Source organism: Pipistrellus hanaki (genome assembly GCF_964339955.1).
Source record: "Pipistrellus hanaki genome assembly, chromosome: 1".
Taxonomy (NCBI): domain Eukaryota; kingdom Metazoa; phylum Chordata; class Mammalia; order Chiroptera; family Vespertilionidae; genus Pipistrellus; species Pipistrellus hanaki.
In genome coordinates this window covers 170,301,432-170,320,881 of record NC_140503.1, presented here as the reverse complement: position 1 = coordinate 170,320,881, position 19,450 = coordinate 170,301,432, and the positions used below count along the sequence as shown (strand labels likewise).

Sequence of the window (19,450 nt, the reverse complement as noted above, 5' to 3'; positions counted from 1 at the left end):
TTGACACCCTTTAATAATTATGTTAAATCAGTAATAATTTGCACTCATTGCATACTTACACTGTTTCAGGCACTGTTCTAGGAACCTCAGTGCACTGTTCCATTTACTCCTTTGTCAAGTCCTTTGTTTGTGCTCTTTTACAGATGAGGAAACTAAGGCACAGAATGGTGACGTAACTTGCCCAAGACATACAGCTAGAGAGTCATGAATCTATCCCAACCTGCCCAGTCTGACCCCAGAGCCCACATTCTTAGTAGCGAAGTAATTGGCACCTTATCTTCTTTTACAGGGTGTGATATTTCATAATAAGGCTCATGTCAGTTCATGTATCAGTGTTATATATAACACCAACTGACGTTTTTGAGGAAAAGAAGCCTGAGTGGCCCTCTTTACATCATTAAATGTAATGTGAGGGTCTGTTCATAGCAAGCCTTTAATAAATGTTCCTTAGCAAACTCGGCAGGTAAGTGACTAGCACAAGACATGTTTCCTGACTTGCTTACCAATTATCTACGCCAGAGGCTTCTCCTGGGGAAAGTGAGACCCAAGTACCATCTCTTCTGTAAAACTGACTCTGCTGTCAGAGCGTAGGGTCACTGTGTGAAGAGCTGAAGTCATCCTGTACTGTCCTGTGGTCAATTCATCCTCCCAAAAGTCCTTCTGAAGTGAGTTTATGACAGGAATCAACTGGCAGATGATAATAATCCTGGAAATAAACAAATGAATCACCATTTTAACCTACAAAGCAAGTGAGTGTTTTACTTGGCAAGCAGCCAAGAATTGTATCCATTACACACAATTTGCCACAAATTTCCTTGTCTGAAAGAATCAATGCCGGTTTTGCTTACTGTGAGAATTACCAGGAATGCAGGCTTTGGAACTCACCATGCAAAGGAAGGCATGAGGTGTGGAAAAATGAGCTCCATCTGACTCCAATAAAATATACATGTAAGAATTTACTGTAAAATATATTTACATGGAATGCATTTTAACCTATTTTTAATGTCTGTCAAAAATTACATCAAACATGGAATTAATTTGTATGCTATATAAAATCTTTTATATTAGCCGAAGCCGGTTTGGCTCAGTGGTAGAGCGTCGTTCTGCGGACTGAAAGGTCCCAGGTTCGATTCCGGTCAAGGGCATGTACATTGGTTGTGGGCACATCCCCTCTAGGGGGTGTGCAGGAGGCAGCTGGTTGATGTTTCTCTCTCATCGACGTTTCTAGCTCTCTATCCCTCTCCCTTCCTCTCTGTAAAAAATCAATAAAATATATATTTTTTAAATATATATTTTTTTAAAAAAATATATATTTTTTAAAATATATTTTAAAAAAATCTTTTATATTAGACTAGAGGCCCAGGGCATGAATTCGTGCACAGGTGGGGTCCAGCCGGCTGCTCAGATCAGGGCCAAGGGCGACAGGCCTGCTGCGGGGAGGGGACTCAGGAGGTTGGCTAGCCAGCCCCTCCCCGATCAGAGTGACAAACTCCTTTATCTTTTTCTTATATGTGAAGTTCTTTAACTGGCCTTCAATTCTAAATGAGCTTTGCTGAGTAGAGAAGGGCGTGGCAAGAAATATTCAAAATGACAAAAGAGCAAGGACCTGCAGCCAAGGTGACCTTCCTTTTGAAAGGATGTGTCTGCTCTAGGCGGAGGGCTCGGTCTCCATGAAACCAAGGTCAGTCTTTGCATCAGGCGAGTGGGATCGCTGAGGCCTATTTGAGTCACCAAGGCTGGGAGCGTGATCTCAGAACAGTTAAAAACACATTCGTGAAGGGATGTTATGGGTTCTCATCAAAAAGCCCACGTATGACTGGAGACAGGGAAGCATCGATCAGACTGTCAAACCTCAGAGGGAAGGTAGGGGAAGGGAGGGGTAAGGGAGAGAGATCAACCAAAGGACTGTAGGCATGCAGATAAGCCTAACCAATGGACATAGACAGCAAGGTCGTGGGGGTATGGGGAGGGATTTGAGATGGGAATGGGAGGATGAGGACACATACGTGATACCTTAATCAACAAAGAAAATTTTTTAAAAAGCCCATGTGTGTCTGTGCTACACCAGCGGGGTTGCTTTAACACTGAAGCCTCCATCCGCAAGCCCACCTGCCTCCAGCAGCTGGCAGGAGGTTGAAAGTGGCCATGTAGATGAGGCCAGTGCCAGGCACTCTCTCACAATCCGGGATGCCTCAGGGGGATGTCTGAGGCCCAGTGCATGGATTCATCCCAATCCCCATAGCCAGGCTGAGGGACCCACCAGTGCATAAATTCATGCACTGGGCCAGTTTCAGCCCGATGCCCGCAGGCCTGGCCAAGGGACCTTACCAGTGCACAAATCTGTTCATCGGGCCTCTAGTCTATCTATGTAAAAGGCTAATATGCTATGTCTGACCACCCAACTGGCCGCTATAATGCACACTGACCACCAGGGGGCAGATGCTCAAAGCTGGATCTGCGAAGCTCAGTGACTTGGCAGTGGCAGTTCTCAGGTGATGCGCCCTGTAAACCAGAGAGGAGGGAGCCTGATTCCTTGTGGGATTGTGCAATTCCACCTTCGGCTGTAGGTGATGTTGTTGCTGGGGCACAGTCGGCCCCAAATCTGGTTTACTGCACACTTGCATTTGCATTCCACACCCTGTATGAAAGCAACTTTGCAGAGTGCCCTCTCGTACTCCAGAACCCCTCACACTCCGGGACCCCTCAGGAGGATGTCAGAGAGCCTAGTTCAGCCCATTCTCTGCAGGCCAGGCCGAGGGACCCCACCTGCCAGATAGACCCTGCTCACTCTGCAGGCGCGGGGGAGAGACCATGGGAGGTTGGCTCCAGGGCATGTTGGCCCCTCTTGCCCAGTCCTGCCCCTCAGCCACCTTCTGATTAATTTCCTTTCAATGTGCATGAATCTGTGCACTGGGTCACTAGTAAACCATAAAAGACATACACAAACTCCATTTCCTGTTTTTCAGTTATTGAGAAACTTAATCCCATGGGTTTAATATCAATTTTGATGCCGAGGAAATGCCTTCCATCAAGTCCTAGGTCTACCCTCCTTGGAGCTCATGGACCTAACTGCTAGTACTCCTCATCCTATAACACACACACACACACACACACACACACACACACACACACACATACACAGTATCTTTATGGTCCCATCTTTCGTGTAGTTTCTTCCATCGAAAAAGATAATCATCCCATTTATTGAGAACCCATTGTATGGCTGCTGCTGCATCTTTACCACCTCACCAAATCTGCAAAACAAGCCTAACTGGCCCTAGCTGGTTTGGCTCAGTGGATAGAGCTTTGGCCTGTGGACTAAAGGATCCCAGGTCCCATTCCAGCCAACAGTACATGCCTAGGTTGTGTGATCGATCCTCAGTGTGGAGTGTGCAGAGGCAGCCAGTCAATGATTCTCTCTCATCGCTGATGTTTCTATCTCTCCCTTCATCTCTGAAATCAATAAAAATAACAATAAATAAATAAACTGTGAAAATATATTTTTTTAAATAAGCCTAACTGTGTGCTAAATGAATATCAGCCTTCTATCACAGAAGAAGAAACAGGATTAGAGAAATTAAGGAACTTGATCAAGTATCAGAGTTGGAATAAAGAGAGAAAAAGAGAAGTCAAAAATAATAGTTTTCATTTTAATAATATTTTGCTGTTTACATAACATATTTCCATTCCTTATTTCTTTGCATCCTAAAAACAATTATTTTATCAATGGGAAATAATTCTTCAGAAACAGCTTCTTGGATAACACTATTTGAAGCTTCTTGGCCTACGCTTAGATATGAAGACATACTTCTTCCATAATGCCAGCTTCCTCCAAGTTCTCTATAATTAACAAGATCCCTACTTCCCTAACGAGGGTACTGACTCATCCCTTTTTAAGAAACCAACCTTAATTTCTTACCCCTCTCACATCAGAAATCACACCTTAGAAAGACAGGAGCGTCAGAGAAATAACAAAAGCGGCTGAAGTTCAGTTCACATCCAAGACATTCCTATTTGCTCATGGAAAAAACACCCATCCTCAATGATGTTAGCCTCTTACGCAATTCCAGTTCCTGAAAATGGGTCTATCTAGAGAGCAAACTGAGAGTTGTGCCTGTGGGCTTGATTGGGTCATGGAGAATGTTCTGATTTATTCCCCTCTCCCCCCCCAATTCCCTCTCCCCCCACCCCCTCCACAGCCCCCCCACACTCCCTGCCAAAGAACATATGTCAAAGGTTTTCCTGAAGTGATTCTTTCTGAGGGTCTAGTTGACATTTCTTAAAAGAGGTAATTTAACTATGTCTAATGTAATATCCAGGAAATTCATAGTGGGGAGGAAGAAGAATCATAACATGATTTACCTAATATTTTTATCCTCTCTTTCAGGCCCAGAAAGTTATTTTAGTATTTCCTTCTAGACTGTGTATTTGTTGAGGGAATGTGGGGTGGGGGGGAGAGTTAGTTTTACCACAACAAACATGAGGGTGGAAGTCTTGAGAATGCTGGCACAAGGTTTCCAGTTTTATCTGCAGATAAAACCCTGCACAAAACAGATAATGGTTTATTTGGAACCCATTTTACATGCACTTCCCCCCTGACTCACCAAAATTATTGTCTTCAGAGTTTATATCCATTATTTCCTCACTATCTTCCCTGCAATCAAGTTCTCTGAATAAATACAGGGGTTGAGTTACAATTAAAAATAATGAGACTCTACCACGCCAATGTCCTTGCATGCAGTAAAAAGGTGTGGGCTAGAGTTTGGTATGTTTTTTTCCCCCTCATTTTGCTTCACTTTGATTGGTGGGTTGACACTTTAAATAAAGATTTCAGGTCTACCCTGATGAGAGATACAGAGCGAGTCCCAGGCACATACAGTCCAGAAAAAAAAACAAATAACTAATCTTCTTTTCTTAGAACTATCTTGGTTGGCATCACCAGGCCCTGAGAACACAGTGCAGGCCAGCATTGAAGGTAAAATGTGATTTTATGATTTCCTTGTGATTCCTATCTTTCTTCCTATCTGCAGGCAGCTTTTATAAAGAGGATTTATCTTCATTTGTCACCAGAATAATAACTTATTGTAAACCATCAGCAAGTTTCAGAGAAGATATATCTAATAACCTTCCAGCTTAAAAAAAAAAAGAAAAGAAAAGAAAAGATTTGCATGTGCCAGGGGGCAGAGGAGGCCAGGGGGAGGTCAGTGGGGGAAAGGAGACATGAGTACTATTTGTGATACTTTAAACAATAAAATAAAAAATTTTTTTAAAAAAAGGATTTCAGGATGGGACAGAACTGCATTTAATAGGCATAACACTTTGAGTGATATGGATATTTTAGCAACATTAAATTTTTAAGTCCATATGTAAAAAATAAGTAAGTAAATAAAAATATATGTACTGCTTCATAAAATGAATTTGTGTAAAACACACATTTGCTAATTGTAATAATGTGCTAAGATGGGTGATGGTGCATAAAATCTAAATGTATCTCTTATATTTAATAAACATTTTATACTGAGGGGGATAAAAGACTTATTAATGAGGTGGGGTTTTTTGTTTTTTTTTTTACTGTTTATGATTATTAGTGACATTGCCTAATTTATAAAAATATAAGAAGAAGAACAGATCTCTTGGCTAGACAGACTTTTGTTCATATAAGGGTAAGAGCCTTTTGAACTTATAAAATCATTTTAAAGCGATCATTTATTTTAGAAAAAGAAAAACTCAATTTTTAGAAATATTTTCTGTTAACATTTTAGAAATTTAACTATTAAGTTCGTTCTAATTTTAAAAATGTAAGTTTGGTTATGTGGGCAACCTAGACATAGAATGATTTTGTCTTATAAATCTGTAAATAAAGGTCTGTTATGAAATTATTATTGTCTGTATTACATTTTCAGTGAATTCAAAATTTGCTCTGGAAGGAAAAAAAGTATAACTTCCTGTGGAAGATACTGAATAGACCAAAATTTCACATAGTAGCAGGGATTTTCCAGTTCATATTTTATAAAATGAAACACAGCAGTTAAAGAATATGCATGAAGGTTGTTTCTACATGTTCATTTAGGTTGTAGCTACACACACACACACACACACACACACACACACAGAGAAAGTTTTTGGATATTTTCTAATTGCTTGTCAATTCTTTACAAAAACTAGTAAATACAAATCAGTTGTTCAGCAACATTTAGTTTTTTGTTGTTTTTGTTTTTGTTTCAAACCTGGTTGTTTTGGAAAACCAGCGATTCAGCTCATTCGAGGTATTGTCTTTTAACCATTCTGGAGTAAAAATGTGTCTGATTTACTTCTTCAACCTAACTCTGTTTCAGATCCCACCCTTCAAGATGAAGAACCTGATACTGGTCTTGTGCCTCCTAGAAACGAGTTCTGCAGTGCCGGTAAGTCTGAGTCTCCTAGTGTGCGTCCCAGCAGAGACACTGTTGGACCCCAAAGAACGCTGAAGGACATGGGCTAAGAGTCCATTGACTCATTTGAATTAATCCAGTGTTTTAATTCCTACCGAACCAAAGGTCATAGTTGCCCAGACATGAGCCTTACCATCCAAAAGCAATAAGTCAAATATATGATTTTTCTATTCAAAAGCTATTTAAAATATCCCAAAGACAATGTCTCAGTCTCCCTTCATTCACTCAAAGATAAGAGATTTACGTTGTCTCCACAATGCCATGGCACAATTTTCTTATCAGCTACTTGTCACTATTATGAAATTGAAATGAAAAGAAATTTTATTTTAAAAAGTCAAATACGTTTTCTTCACTTAAGAACAATATCAATTTTATTGTTCTTTATTTAAGAACAATAAAAGAACAATATTAGCCAAATTACTATGGCTACAAAACTGAGCTAGTAATTTCATTTGAACCTAGTAATTAAACAATAAATTTGCCTTATAGAAAAGATATTGTGTGATCAAGAGCTGAAGTTTCTTCAATCAAAACATGTCATGGCAATAGGGGGAATTGCATGCTACAGTCATACACCTGGTCCACTCTATCATATATTGAGGTGATCTCATAAGAATACACATCTTTCGAGCACTGAACTATTCCAGCCAATAGCATGTGATTCTGTTTTCACGAGGACTTTATTCAGCTGCTATCTGCTTTTGGCAAATGTTAACTAAGCACCTGCCATGTGCCCAGCAATGTGCTGGACATTGAGACACAAAGGTAAACATGACATGGTCTCTTGTCTGGGGAGCTTATGGTCAGCCTCAAATGAACTTTAAAATATTTCAGTTCCTTGAGAAAGAAGGTTAGCTCTTTGGGTTTCTTAAAGTTAAACGTTTTTGAGAAAGGGGATGAAAACTGATCACAAGGATTCAAACCTCAAATCTACAAATAAAAAGTTTCTATTCTTTTGCTCAACAAGATTTTTAAATGAAAGAAAAAATTGAAGCTGCCATTCTAACTTACCTTTGTCTGATACTGATGTTGAGGTCGGACTCCATCATCGGTCTAAGACCTTGACACTATTCAAACCTGTTCTATTCCACACCTATGACAGATCCACTTTGTCATAGGATCAAGACAATTGTTTAGGATCACCAGCAGACTGCCTGCCAAATTACATGTTCTCCTTTCACTGCCACATGGGAAATGTATCCCCTGTCTATTCACATTCATGTAATGATGGTCATTTAATTTATGACTTAGGGCTAGAACTTTTTATTTAAGAAAAAATGCCTTTGATATGATCCTCCAAATATAAACACAGATCAGCTGCTTTATACATAAAATTATCTCTCACTAAAGATGGTGGAGGGTTTGTGGAAGCCGTTTGGATAGGAGGCAAGTTGGGTTTTGGCAGGGTTTTGCTGAGCGTCATGATCACACACCACATCCCATCAACCAGAAGTATCTAGGTTTGTCAAACACACAAGAAAAATGACCTCAGGTTTGTTCCCTTTCCTCTTCTACATAACACTTAAGAATAAAAGTTACTTTTACAGTATTTTTCTACTTTGTTGCTTTAATTTACTTATTATATCACTTTCAAACTAAATCAAATTTTGCTTTTAAAGCAACATAGCACTTCGATGCAGACAAAGGATAGATAATTTCTGCGGGAGCAAAATTATAAAATAATATGATAATTCCCCGATAATTTAAATTATTCTTCTTTCTTCCCAAAAGTTCAAGTTATTTAGGTAATAAACCAAATGTTGGCCTCTTGACTGTCCTTTCTATCTTAAGGAAGTGGTTAAGGAAGTTTCTCACTGAAAAGAACTCAAAATTATTCTGTTTCCATGTAGGTGTTTCCTCGGCAGCCGGGGACCCCGGGCATGGCCAGTTTGAGCCTGGAGGTATGTACTGTCAGAGCACTGACCTTTCCTTTTCACGTTTGTTTGTTCCTGGGAGGGGAGAAAGGCGATGGGCTGTTTCCGGTCTTCCCAGTCAGAAGGCAGTGGCCCTCTCCTGGGTGGTTCTGGAGAAGTTTATGGCATCTAGGAGAGCCTTGTTTTATAATTTTACCTCATTTCCAATTCTCAGGTGCTTTACTCCTCATAACATCATCTGTATGTGAATCAAAGCAATATTTTAACACCTACTATATATACATTATTTAATACCTACAAAGATACATTAACATAATCCCTACATTAATATAATTACTACATTAATTCGAACACATTGGTCTGATGTCATAAACGGTTTCTATTTAGTTCCTTCTCCTTATAGTACCTTCTATTATAAAGTTTAGATGAAGAAAATTTACCTTAGAAAATTCAGTCATTTTTAAGAACTCCAGTAAATAACATTAACATTGTACCTGCAGCATAATCTGTGGTAGTCTCATTGCACTTCTCATAACTAATATATACTCTGTTTAGAAAATCCCAGCAAAATAGTACTGTTTGACCATATTAATAAAATATATCAACAGTTACAAATAGAAAAATATTTATGAAATTTTAAATGTATCACAAGACCTTGCAATATTTATTCAGATTATAACAATCTGGAGGCAGTCAGTACCTATATTGGCTGAATGCCCATTTCATACGCAAACTAATTTCACTGAGTTATTTTTTTCTCACTTTGTAGTTTAAATGTAACCAAAACATGCTAAACTTTTTTCTAATACATTGAAATTGACTTTCAGTTGAATTGCTGGTATTTTTAACAATCTCTCCAGATACCATTTTCTCAATGTCTTTTATATTTTTTTATTTTGAGGACTTTTTTGTTTGGGAAGGAGATGGAGATGGTCTTATTTTGTTTTGTTTGCTTGTTTTTTCCAATTTCTCTTCAAGTAGAATTTTAAAAAGTCAAAATATGCTAAAAGGGTCAATGAAGTCCTAATAATTACATTTGTATTTTAATTGACTGAGCTATTTTTTCCATATTTCAATGAGACCTCAGTTAAATGATGCTTTTTCTCTACTAATAATAGAAAGCAAGCTAAATACTTTAATAGAAATAATAACAACAGTGGGGAAAAACACATTCAACATTTTCATTTTTCAGTGATAACTAATGTCTACATCTATTTTATTCAAATTGACCTACTCCAAACTTTGTGTTAATGATATATGTTGAAAAATTCGCTGCGTTGCCGAAACCGGTTTGGCTCAGTGGTAGGGCGTCGGTCTGCAGATTGAAAGGTCCCGGCTTCGATTCCGGTCAAGGGCATGTACCTTGGTTGCGGGCACATCCCCAATAGGGGGTGTGCAAGAGGCAGCTGGTCGATGTTTCTCTCTCATCGACGTTTCTAGCTCTTTATCTCTCTCCCTTCCTCTCTGTAAAATACCAATAAAATATATTTTTTTTAAAAAAAAATCCGTTGTGTCGTACAAAAAAGGAACATGTGTGGTAAACAGTAACACACTTTGTTTTCTTTACAGACAATGAGACAATTGGGCACCTTGCAGGGACTAAATATGCTTTCTCAGGTAAACTTATTTTTAAATATTTCTTATTGCAAAGACTGTATTAATGGTGGTGGTGGTGGTAGTAATATTAGGAGCAGCGTTGTCATTTTTAGAATATATTTGTGAACAGGAGATATCCTAAATTTTGGAAGAACTAATGAATAACTGAAGTAACCTAAAACACAATAAGATTCTAAGATGGACTGGCAGGGGAAAATAAAAACAACATTAAATTTTCTTTAGTAAAAAATTTTTTTTGCATTGTCAATTTTATTATGAGTATTTACAAAGCTAAATCTAAGACAAGTATATGAGGATACTGCAGTCTGGCTTAGGATGGCTGTGAGTCTGTTGCAAGAGAGTGTTTGCCTATCCATGTTAAATTAAGTAATCTCAATCTTACTTTTGCTATCTCTACATTTTCTGTGGATCTTTTGGAAAACGAAAACCAATTTTAAGCCAATATTGAAGTAGAAGTAAATTTCTCTCTATCTATCTTTTCTCCCATGTCTTTAGTACTCAAGATTTGGCTTTGGGAAATCACTTAATTCTTTGTGGATGCACGGTCTCCTTCCACCACATTCCTCCTTCCCATGGCTGAGACCAAGGGAACATGGAACTCAACAGGTAAGTTAGTTACATCAATTATTTGAAACACCAAGTCTTAAATTTTCCCCTACTTACATTCTCTAGGTTGTCATATACTACCCACAGAGTAATAAACAAACATACTAGTAATTATCCAGACACCAAATACATCAAAACTTGTAACTAGTTTTAGTACGTTGGAATATTTAAAATAAAATTGTCCAAATTTTCAACCCATTTGAACATTTATTTCTTACAGGAATATAGAGACTCCCAAATATGAGACCTATGTTAAAAATATCAGCAATAACAATAAAATATCCTCAAAATGGAAACAGGCTAAATCCTGGGCAATTCTCATTTTAATCAAGATTCCCCTAATAATTATTTAAAAGCACATTTAAACTGATGCCAAAGTCCTGGTTAAAACATCATGAACCTTACAGTAATCATATATCAGTTAACTTTAACCATTATTTGTTAGGTGCCTAATACATAAATCAAATTGTAGTCTGCGGGTGAAAATGAAGATGTTTAAGAATGACTCTAAGGTTTAAGGGATTTCAGATCTGATTGGGAAATAAGAGAAGACAACTTATTACAAGCTGCTAAATTGTGAGACATAAGTAATGAAGGAAGTATAAGGAACAAAAACTGTAATTGTTTAGAGATTGGCGATCGTTGTTCTGAGACCCATGTCACTTTGAGGAGCTGGCAATCACTTTAAAAATAACAGGGAGCCATTTACCACAGATAATTTTTTAATATATTTTTTTATTGATTTCAGAAAGGAAGGGAGAGGGAGAGAGAGAAAGAAACATCAATGATAAGAGACAATCATTGATTGGCTGCCTCCTGCACACCCCCTTACTGGGGATCAAGCCCACAGCCTGGGCATGTGCCCTTGATTGGAATCGAATTCAGGACCTTTCAGTCCCCAGGCCAACGCTCTATCTGCTGAGCCAAACCAGTTTCAACCACAGATAATTTTTTTAAGATCCACAAAACATGGTTGTTTTAACATGAACTTATAAGTCCAGATGGCCTCCCACAACAGGCAGCATTGCCCACCAAACTGTATTTAGTGGGACAGTCAGTTATGTTGATGGTGACTATTTCTCCTCTTGATTGTTTCCAAAATAGACTCTGTAGTGCAGAAATTTGATTGGTGTTTTGTTTAATTGCTCTTTCTCCTTTCGTTAACTCAAAACTATACTAAGCATCTATCTTGGGCCAGGCACTTGTTAGGAGCTATGTTAAGTCCTGGGCTATAAAAATAAATAAGACATACCCTCCCTCAGGTGACTAGGGACAAAGATTGGTAACAAAAGATTTGCAATCCAGTGAGAAAGGGGTAAAATAGAGATGCACAGGGGCAGCTATGAGAAACTAGAGGAGGAGACGACTTGTTCTACAAGGACATTCACATAGCTTCCTCTCTTCATGAGCAGACTCTTCCAAGAAGAAAATTCCCAAGCAAAATATTTTGCTTTAGAAATTCTAGACACCACAGTTCAGTGAGCCATCGCATCCTGACACTCCTTTCAAATTTCTCTACAGTATGAATATTCTTTGCCTGTGCATCCCCCACCTCTCCCATCGCAGCCATCCCTGCAGCCTCAGCAGCCGGGACAGAAACCTTTCCACCAGCCCAGCGTGATCACCGCCATCCAGGACACAATCCAGAAGGGAGGACCTCAGCCTCCGGTTTACCATGGACAGCCACCCTTGCAGCAGGCAGAGGGGCCAATGATTCAACAGCAGGTGGCACCATCAGAGAAGCCACCAAAGACTGAGGTAAATCCTCCCCCTGAAGTTAGATCAGGATCACCCACTAACTTAATGAAAAAAGAAAGAAAGAAAAAAAAACAATTTGAGAGCACATTTAAATAGTCAGAGCTTCAGGGAATAATGCATGAAGATACAAATATGGTTTTGAGCAGTTGACATATCTGAGAGTAGAACACAAATATTAATTTCTGTCATTTGCCACCAGGGATGGGGCATGGCTTCTTAAAGAGTCTGTGTTTCTAAAATGTGGTTTCTTAGCTGAAGAAATGTGAGCTTTTAGATAAAATAAGGGATCCCAGAGAAGTCCAGGCTTCCCGTCACCAGGGTCCTCTTCACTGTGGAAAGGACAGAGACGAGTGATGGGTCCCTCAGCATGGCAATTAGTATGTTTCATTCTTATGTCTCTACCTGGTCGTAGAGAAGACAGCCATGGGAAAGCATCTCACAATGATGTAGAGGAAAGAGCGACGGACAGAAAAAGAAGGCACCATGTAACTGACATGCTACAGGCATTTAATATTCCCCATATCATCCTGACTACAGTCCTATAAAGATCAATATTACTATCTTTTTTAAAAGGAGGAGACAGACTTTGAGAGGTTATACAATTTCCCAGGATACCTAAAAATTAAGTGCAGAGTCAGGATTCAAACCGACCTGATATGCTCCAATTCCAAAACTCATTGCTTCCCACTGTGCAAGACAAGGCCAACCCACCAGAGACACGCTGCCTCTCTGCCCAAGCACTTGAGTCGTGTCAGTAAAAGGCAATTGCAGTCTCTTAGTCTGTAAAAATCTGGGCACTTCTTTGAGACTGTTTTATCATATTCGTAAGTAAGAGTGTGTTCGGTTTGTTTATTTTGATAGTTCAGTAATCTTACTATTTATCTGTGATGCAGCAACCAGGAATGGATTTTCAGCAACCAGGAATGGATTTTGCTGATCCACAAGGTCCATCCGTAAGTGTACATCTCAATGAGACTTTCATGGGGAAAAAATCTTTATCCTTTAAGAAAGAATAGTAAAAAATTTAAATTGCCCCATTTGTTATGAATACGAAGTATGAGTCCCTTTGTTTTCTTCAATATGAAATACTTCCTTGTCATTTAAATACCTCTGCATCTCTGCCTGTGCACTTGAGTCATATCAGTAAAAGGCAATTGCAGTCTCTTAGTCTATAGCTTCTGAGATTGACGAAAGCAAAAATCGGAAAACTTATTTGAGATTGTTTTATCATATTCGTAAATAAAAGTGTGTTCGGTTTGTCTGGTAATTGATGGTTTAGTAATGTTACTGTTTATCTGTGCTGCAGCTACCAGGAATGGATTTTGCTGATCCACAAGGACCATCCGTAAGTACACATCTCAATGAGACTTTCTTGGGAAAATATCTCTATCCTTCCTTTAAGAAAGATGAATAAAAATTTTTAATTGCCCCATTTGTTAGGAATATGAATTATGAGTTCCTTTGTTTTCTTAAATATTAAGTATGTCATTGTCATATGAATGCATCTGCATCCTTGCCCTTGCACTGGAGTCGTGTCAATAAAAGACAATTGCAGTCTTAGTCTGTTACCCCAAGACTAATGAAAGTAAAAAATCTGAGCACTTCTTTGAGATTGTTTTATCATATTCATAAGTTTGGTTGTCTATTTTGATAGTTTAGTAATGTTACTGTTTATCTGTGATGCAGCTACCAGGAATAAATTTTGCTGACCCACAAGGTCCATCCGTGAGTATACATCTCAATGAGACTTTCTTGGGGGGAGGGAGGGAAATATCTCTATCCTTTCTTTAAGAAAGAAGAGTAAAAAATTTAAATTGCCCCATTTGTTAGGAATATGAAGTATGAGTTCCTTTGTTTTCTTAAATATTAAATACTTTGTTGTCATATGAATATATCTGAAAATGTGTTTCACATAAGTGTTAGAAATGGCTATAAAGGAGGTTTGCCTGTATTATAGCAAATCTGAATTACTTATCCTTTTTTCTACCACTTAAAGATATTCTCAATAGCCCGTTTGATATCTCAAGGACCGCTGGCCCAAAATAAACCATCTTCAGTAAGTTTTTTTTAAATACCACTTTCATTTCAAAGATTTTCCCTGGGAAAATGCATTTAGTGATTATTATTGTATTTATATTTAGCTTTATCCAGGAATGTTTTACATGTCCTATGGAGCAAATCAATTGGTAAGTCTATATTTTATGAAAAGTATTATTTTTAATTAAATATCACTTTAATGCCCTTGCTGGTGTGCTCAGTGGTTAGAGAGTCAGGCTGCAGATTGAAGGGTCTCAGGTTCGATTACGGTCAAGGGCACATGTCCTCATTGCAGGCTATATCCCAAGTAGGAGGCAACCAACCAATGATTCTCTCTCATCACTGATGTTTCTATCTCTCCCTCTCTCTTCCTCTTTGAAATCAATAAAAACACATATAAAATAAATAATAAATAAATAAAAATAAATGCTACCTCAAGAGCTAAAATTACAAAATCCTGTCCTCACACAATAGATTCTATGTTCTCTGAATGACTAAATTAGCAACTGAAATAGAAAAGAGACACACTTTCTATTTGGATAATTCTGGACACACACAACACATTAAAGAAAAAGTAAATTTGCTATCTGATCTGAATTTTCCAAATTGGCTACATTTCTTCAATTATCCTCATCTCTCCCACTTTACTCTGCCTCTGGACACATCATTAATATTGAGATTTAAGGAGGAACTAAATGACCTTTAATTTAGTATTGAGTTGCTACAATAGGGGTCAGCAGTGTTTCTTTTTCCACAGAATGCTCCTACCACACTTGGCATCATGAGCTCAGAAGAAATGGCGGTGAGTAATATCTTCAAACTCTCTTAAAATAATATGCAGGGAGAACAGTCACAGATGACTGGCTGCAAGAGGCATTGGCTGTGAATGCAGCCAAACAGACAGCATGTGACTCAGATTGTTCCGCTCCAAAACCAAAGCTTGATCCTGAAGCAGTGTGCAAAGATTTCATCGTATTTCCCATACAGGCATTTCTGAGAGATGATGGACTTTCTTGAGCCTAGGGTTCTGCTCCATTTCTTGGCAATGAGGAGAGGAGAAATCTCTCTTGAAAAGACTTCAATGAAGGGCAAATGCTTCAAACCAAAAACAATACACACGGTTCACACAAAGCTCCTGTTCCTTCTCGGACCATTTAACCCCTCAAAACAAATTCAACAGCCCACAAATCATTTAGACCTCAAAACTGAGAAAAAGTAATCAAGCTTAAAATTTTATTACTATAAAATTGAAAAGACATTAATAAGTTAATTCAATTATAGTCTTATTCTGTCATTATCCACTCATATTACAGCATTAACAGGTGAATCAATAGACTCACACAATTTGACTTTTTCCTTTGAAAATTTCTTGTTGCATCTGTTGGAGCACAAAGAAAAACAGAACCATACTGAATTAACAAATCATCAGCAACTACAGATCTTATCAAATTAATAAATACACCCATATGCTAACACTGAAAGAAAAATTGCATTTCAACATTGAGTGCCTTCTGAGAGCTAGATGCATCAAAAGATACCAGAGAGGCAACATAAATGCCCTGTTCTCAAGGACTTTATATCCCTGTCCGTTTTGTGTGGCTTCCCCGTGAATCTGACCAGATATAATAGCGTGGTATAGTAATAATAGGTGATGATGGTGTCTATAGTAAATGTTTTTTGTTTCTGTTTTGTTTTGTTTTTTCCAGGGAGGCAGAGGAGGCCCCATGGCCTATGGAGCCATTTTCCCAGGATTTGGAGGCATGAGGCCGAGCCTTGGAGGGATGTCTCCCAATCTAGGCAAGGGTGGGGACTTTACTATGGAATTTGACTCCCCAGTCGCTGCAACCAAAGGCCCAGAGAAGGGAGAAGGACCTGTGCAAGGCTCCCCCTTGCCAGAGGCCAACCTAGCCAATCCAGAAAACCCAGCTCTCCTCCCAGAGGTAGCAATGCCTGGTGCCCTTGGAGGGCTTCTTGCTCTCCCAAAGGACAATCTTCCCAACCTGGTCAGGGGCCCTGCAGGGCACAGCAAGGGATCTCCCAGGGTTACCCCAGCAGCCGCTGACCCACTGATGACCCCTGGATTAGCGGATGTTTATGAGCCCTATGCTGCTGATACGACCACACCCTTGGGAGAAACGACCTTGGATACCACAGTGACCCCAGACACAGAGCAAACATCGATGCCAGGAAACAATGTCCAGCAGCCCCATATTATGCACAACGGGTGGCATTTCCAAGAGCCCTGAGAGCCTTGTGATATCAGCTACGTTGTGTTTGCATAAGCTCCCCAGCTTTGAACCATGGCCTAACTTTTCCCTAAAACATGTTTGCCCTCTGCAGCAAACACATATTAATAAACACAAGTGGTTAGAAATAGTGTAGGTTCCCTTCTTGCTTTCATTCTCTTGTTGAAATAAAAGGTGTCGACGGTCTCTGTGACTTAGAAATACTGTTGATCTCTGCATCTGAAAGTCACTGTTTCTTAGCTGTCTTAGGCATTTATAGGATGTCTCTTACTAGCGTGACACTGTTGTATCCAGAAAATGTGACACTGCTTTGGGTATCCTTCTCTAAGCAAAGGCACATATTCTTAGAATTGTAAGCATTCAAATGTTATTAAATGGGGATCAGTGGACAACCCCTAACTGGTATTACTGGGTTTGGTATGTTGGATTTTAAATTCTCAATTGTAGAGTATTTTTATTTAATCTAGTAAAAACATCTAGCCTATTTTAAATAAAGAATTTGTTCACTGAAAAGATCAAGAAGTATATGTTTATTATTTACATACTAGAGGCCCAGTGCACGAAATTTGTGCACTGGGGGTGGGAGGGCCCACAGCCTGGCCTGGCCCTCTTGCAGTCTGGGAGCCCTTGAGTGATAGCTGATTGATGGCTTAGGACCGCTCGCTCCCCCTCTCCCCCTCCCCCCCCCCCCCCGGGGGGGAGCGAGCGGTCCTAAGCTGGCAGACAGACATCCTTAGCCATTAGCACTGCTATGGAATTAGGAGAGGCTCCCCACACTGCCACTGGGCTTACCTGCTGTGAGCCCAGCTCAGGGCTTCTGGCTGAGTGGCGCTCTCCCTGTGGGAGCGCACTGACCACCAGGGGGCAGCTCCTGCATTGAGCATCTGTTTCCTGGTAGTCAGTGCACAACATAAGCAAATCCATCAATAAATTTGCATATTAGCCTTTTATTATATAGGATATTTAAATGGTTAAGAAAAGCATACTCATCCCCTACCTTTGCTGTCTTTAACCCATTTTATTCAATTCATTCTCACTCTTTCATAGAAATTGTATTGAGCACATATCCATGTCCTAGGTACTGTACTAGGCAACAGTAACATAGTCCCTTCCCTGAGAACTTACAATAGAGATTTTTGACAAGTAGACAGATAACCACAATAGCAAAAACAGCCCATATGGACCAAGCTCAAGTACTTTACATATATTATCTCACAACACCATTGGAAAATAGATACATTTCCAAATCCACCACACATGTGAAAAGTACTATGAAAAGGCCAAGTACCATGTGAGAATTGGCTCGACCCTGTGAAATAAAACAAGGAAAAAATAATCACTACTAGTCACCAAACTAGATATATATCAGTGAAGACTATTTGCCCAAATTAAGAGTTTCCAAGGCCAGATTTGGTCATCCCTGAAAAGTAGCCTCCTGCCCCATTCTGTCCACTTCCTCCCAAGTTGCCCAGATCAGATTCCACAGAACTCAGACTCCCTTTCATCCTCTATAAATATCCTGGGGACACAGGAAAAAAAACCCCAATCTGGGATACTTCAGGAGCCTCAGCAGAAGCATACAGCCACCTATTGTTTCTCTTTATCTTCAGGCAGAGCCCTGCTCACCCCACTCTTGGGCTGGAGCTTAAAAAGACATGCAGGAGTTTAAAATGCAGTTTGCATCTCATAGTGACTTGCAAAGGTGCAAGGGTAGGAGAATGACCTACTCTGAGACCCCACTGAGACCCACCTTAGCACTCCATGCACTCCCCTAGAAAGCAGTCTGCTAAAAGACATACCGACAGATCTGGGCTGAAACCTTAACATCTAATCTCTATGAGTCTGAGTCTTTGGAAGTGAGACTTAACCTCTCTGCTCCTGTGTCTTCAAATTTATGGTGGAGCTACAACCCAACCCACCTCACAAGGTCATTGTGAGGACAAAATGAGATAAAGTACACAAATAAAATTGCTGAATCATAGTAGTTTTCCTTTTTTCGTAATGATCCTTTTTGTAAAGACATTCTAGCAAAACAGCAGCAGTAACAATGGAAGAATGGAACTGTTCCCTTTATCAATGAACTTGTGCTTTCCTAGTCACATGCCACACACTGCCCTTCTGATCCTTCTTGGTAATTTGGAACATGCACTTGTGAGATCACACATGCTGGTTTCCTGATAAATGTTGTCATATCAAGGTCTCAAAGTTGGCTTCAGCTATTGGCAGGCCTGGCACTTAATAGCATTAATAGTTAGATCACCCTTGACAAGGAGAGATACCATGTTGTTGAGTCCTTAAATCACCTCTGTCCCTGTCTATCAATACACTTTAAATACTGATCCACACAGTAAACACTAACTAGGAAAAGTGTCTAAATATCACCCAAGGAGTGGGAAGATCTTAATTATTGAGAATTTTTTTCATTGGGACATCCGTGTACCAGGCATTTACATGAGAAACAAATATCTTCATATCATACGCCATTCTGAGAGATCTATACAAATAGCCTACTTTCTGGACCTCCTTATTACTAGCCTATCGATTTTATTCTTTCAAAATCCCTGAATAGCTAGCCACTGAGTCAGTGTAAGTATTCACCTCAAGCTATCTCTCCTTCCACACAAAGTAGACAACCAGATGTGTCATTTAAAGTTCTGCCCACTGAGTGGGGTGTGGTACATTAACTGTCCACTTCCAGTTAATGCCAGAATACCATACAGAAACCCATGAATCAGATGCACACTCTTTCCTCTCCATTAATTGATTAAAGGCAGAGTAGCCCTATAATTGATTTTCCAAATTGGGACACTTTTGCCAATGAAAAGTGGTGTTGTGAGTGATAAATGAATGTTGAACAGGTATAAAACAGTGATACCTAAGG

At 39.3% G+C, this 19,450-nt stretch overlaps 1 protein-coding gene across 1 annotated transcript; it reads left to right on the top strand.

Moving 5' to 3' along the window:
* Nucleotides 1-483: 483 nt before the first annotated feature.
* On the top strand, nt 484-16,696 carry AMBN (ameloblastin; the record flags this gene model as incomplete). The annotated part of the gene is made up of 14 exons (XM_084881087.1): nt 484-537; nt 4,919-4,975; nt 6,336-6,404; nt 8,282-8,332; nt 9,875-9,922; nt 10,418-10,528; nt 12,050-12,286; nt 13,180-13,239; nt 13,593-13,631; nt 13,973-14,011; nt 14,283-14,342; nt 14,428-14,472; nt 15,081-15,125; nt 16,030-16,696. 14 exons carry the CDS (start codon nt 484-486, stop codon nt 16,567-16,569), a joined length of 1,455 nt encoding a protein of 484 aa, XP_084737213.1. The 3' UTR covers nt 16,570-16,696.
* Nucleotides 16,697-19,450: the final 2,754 nt, after the last annotated feature.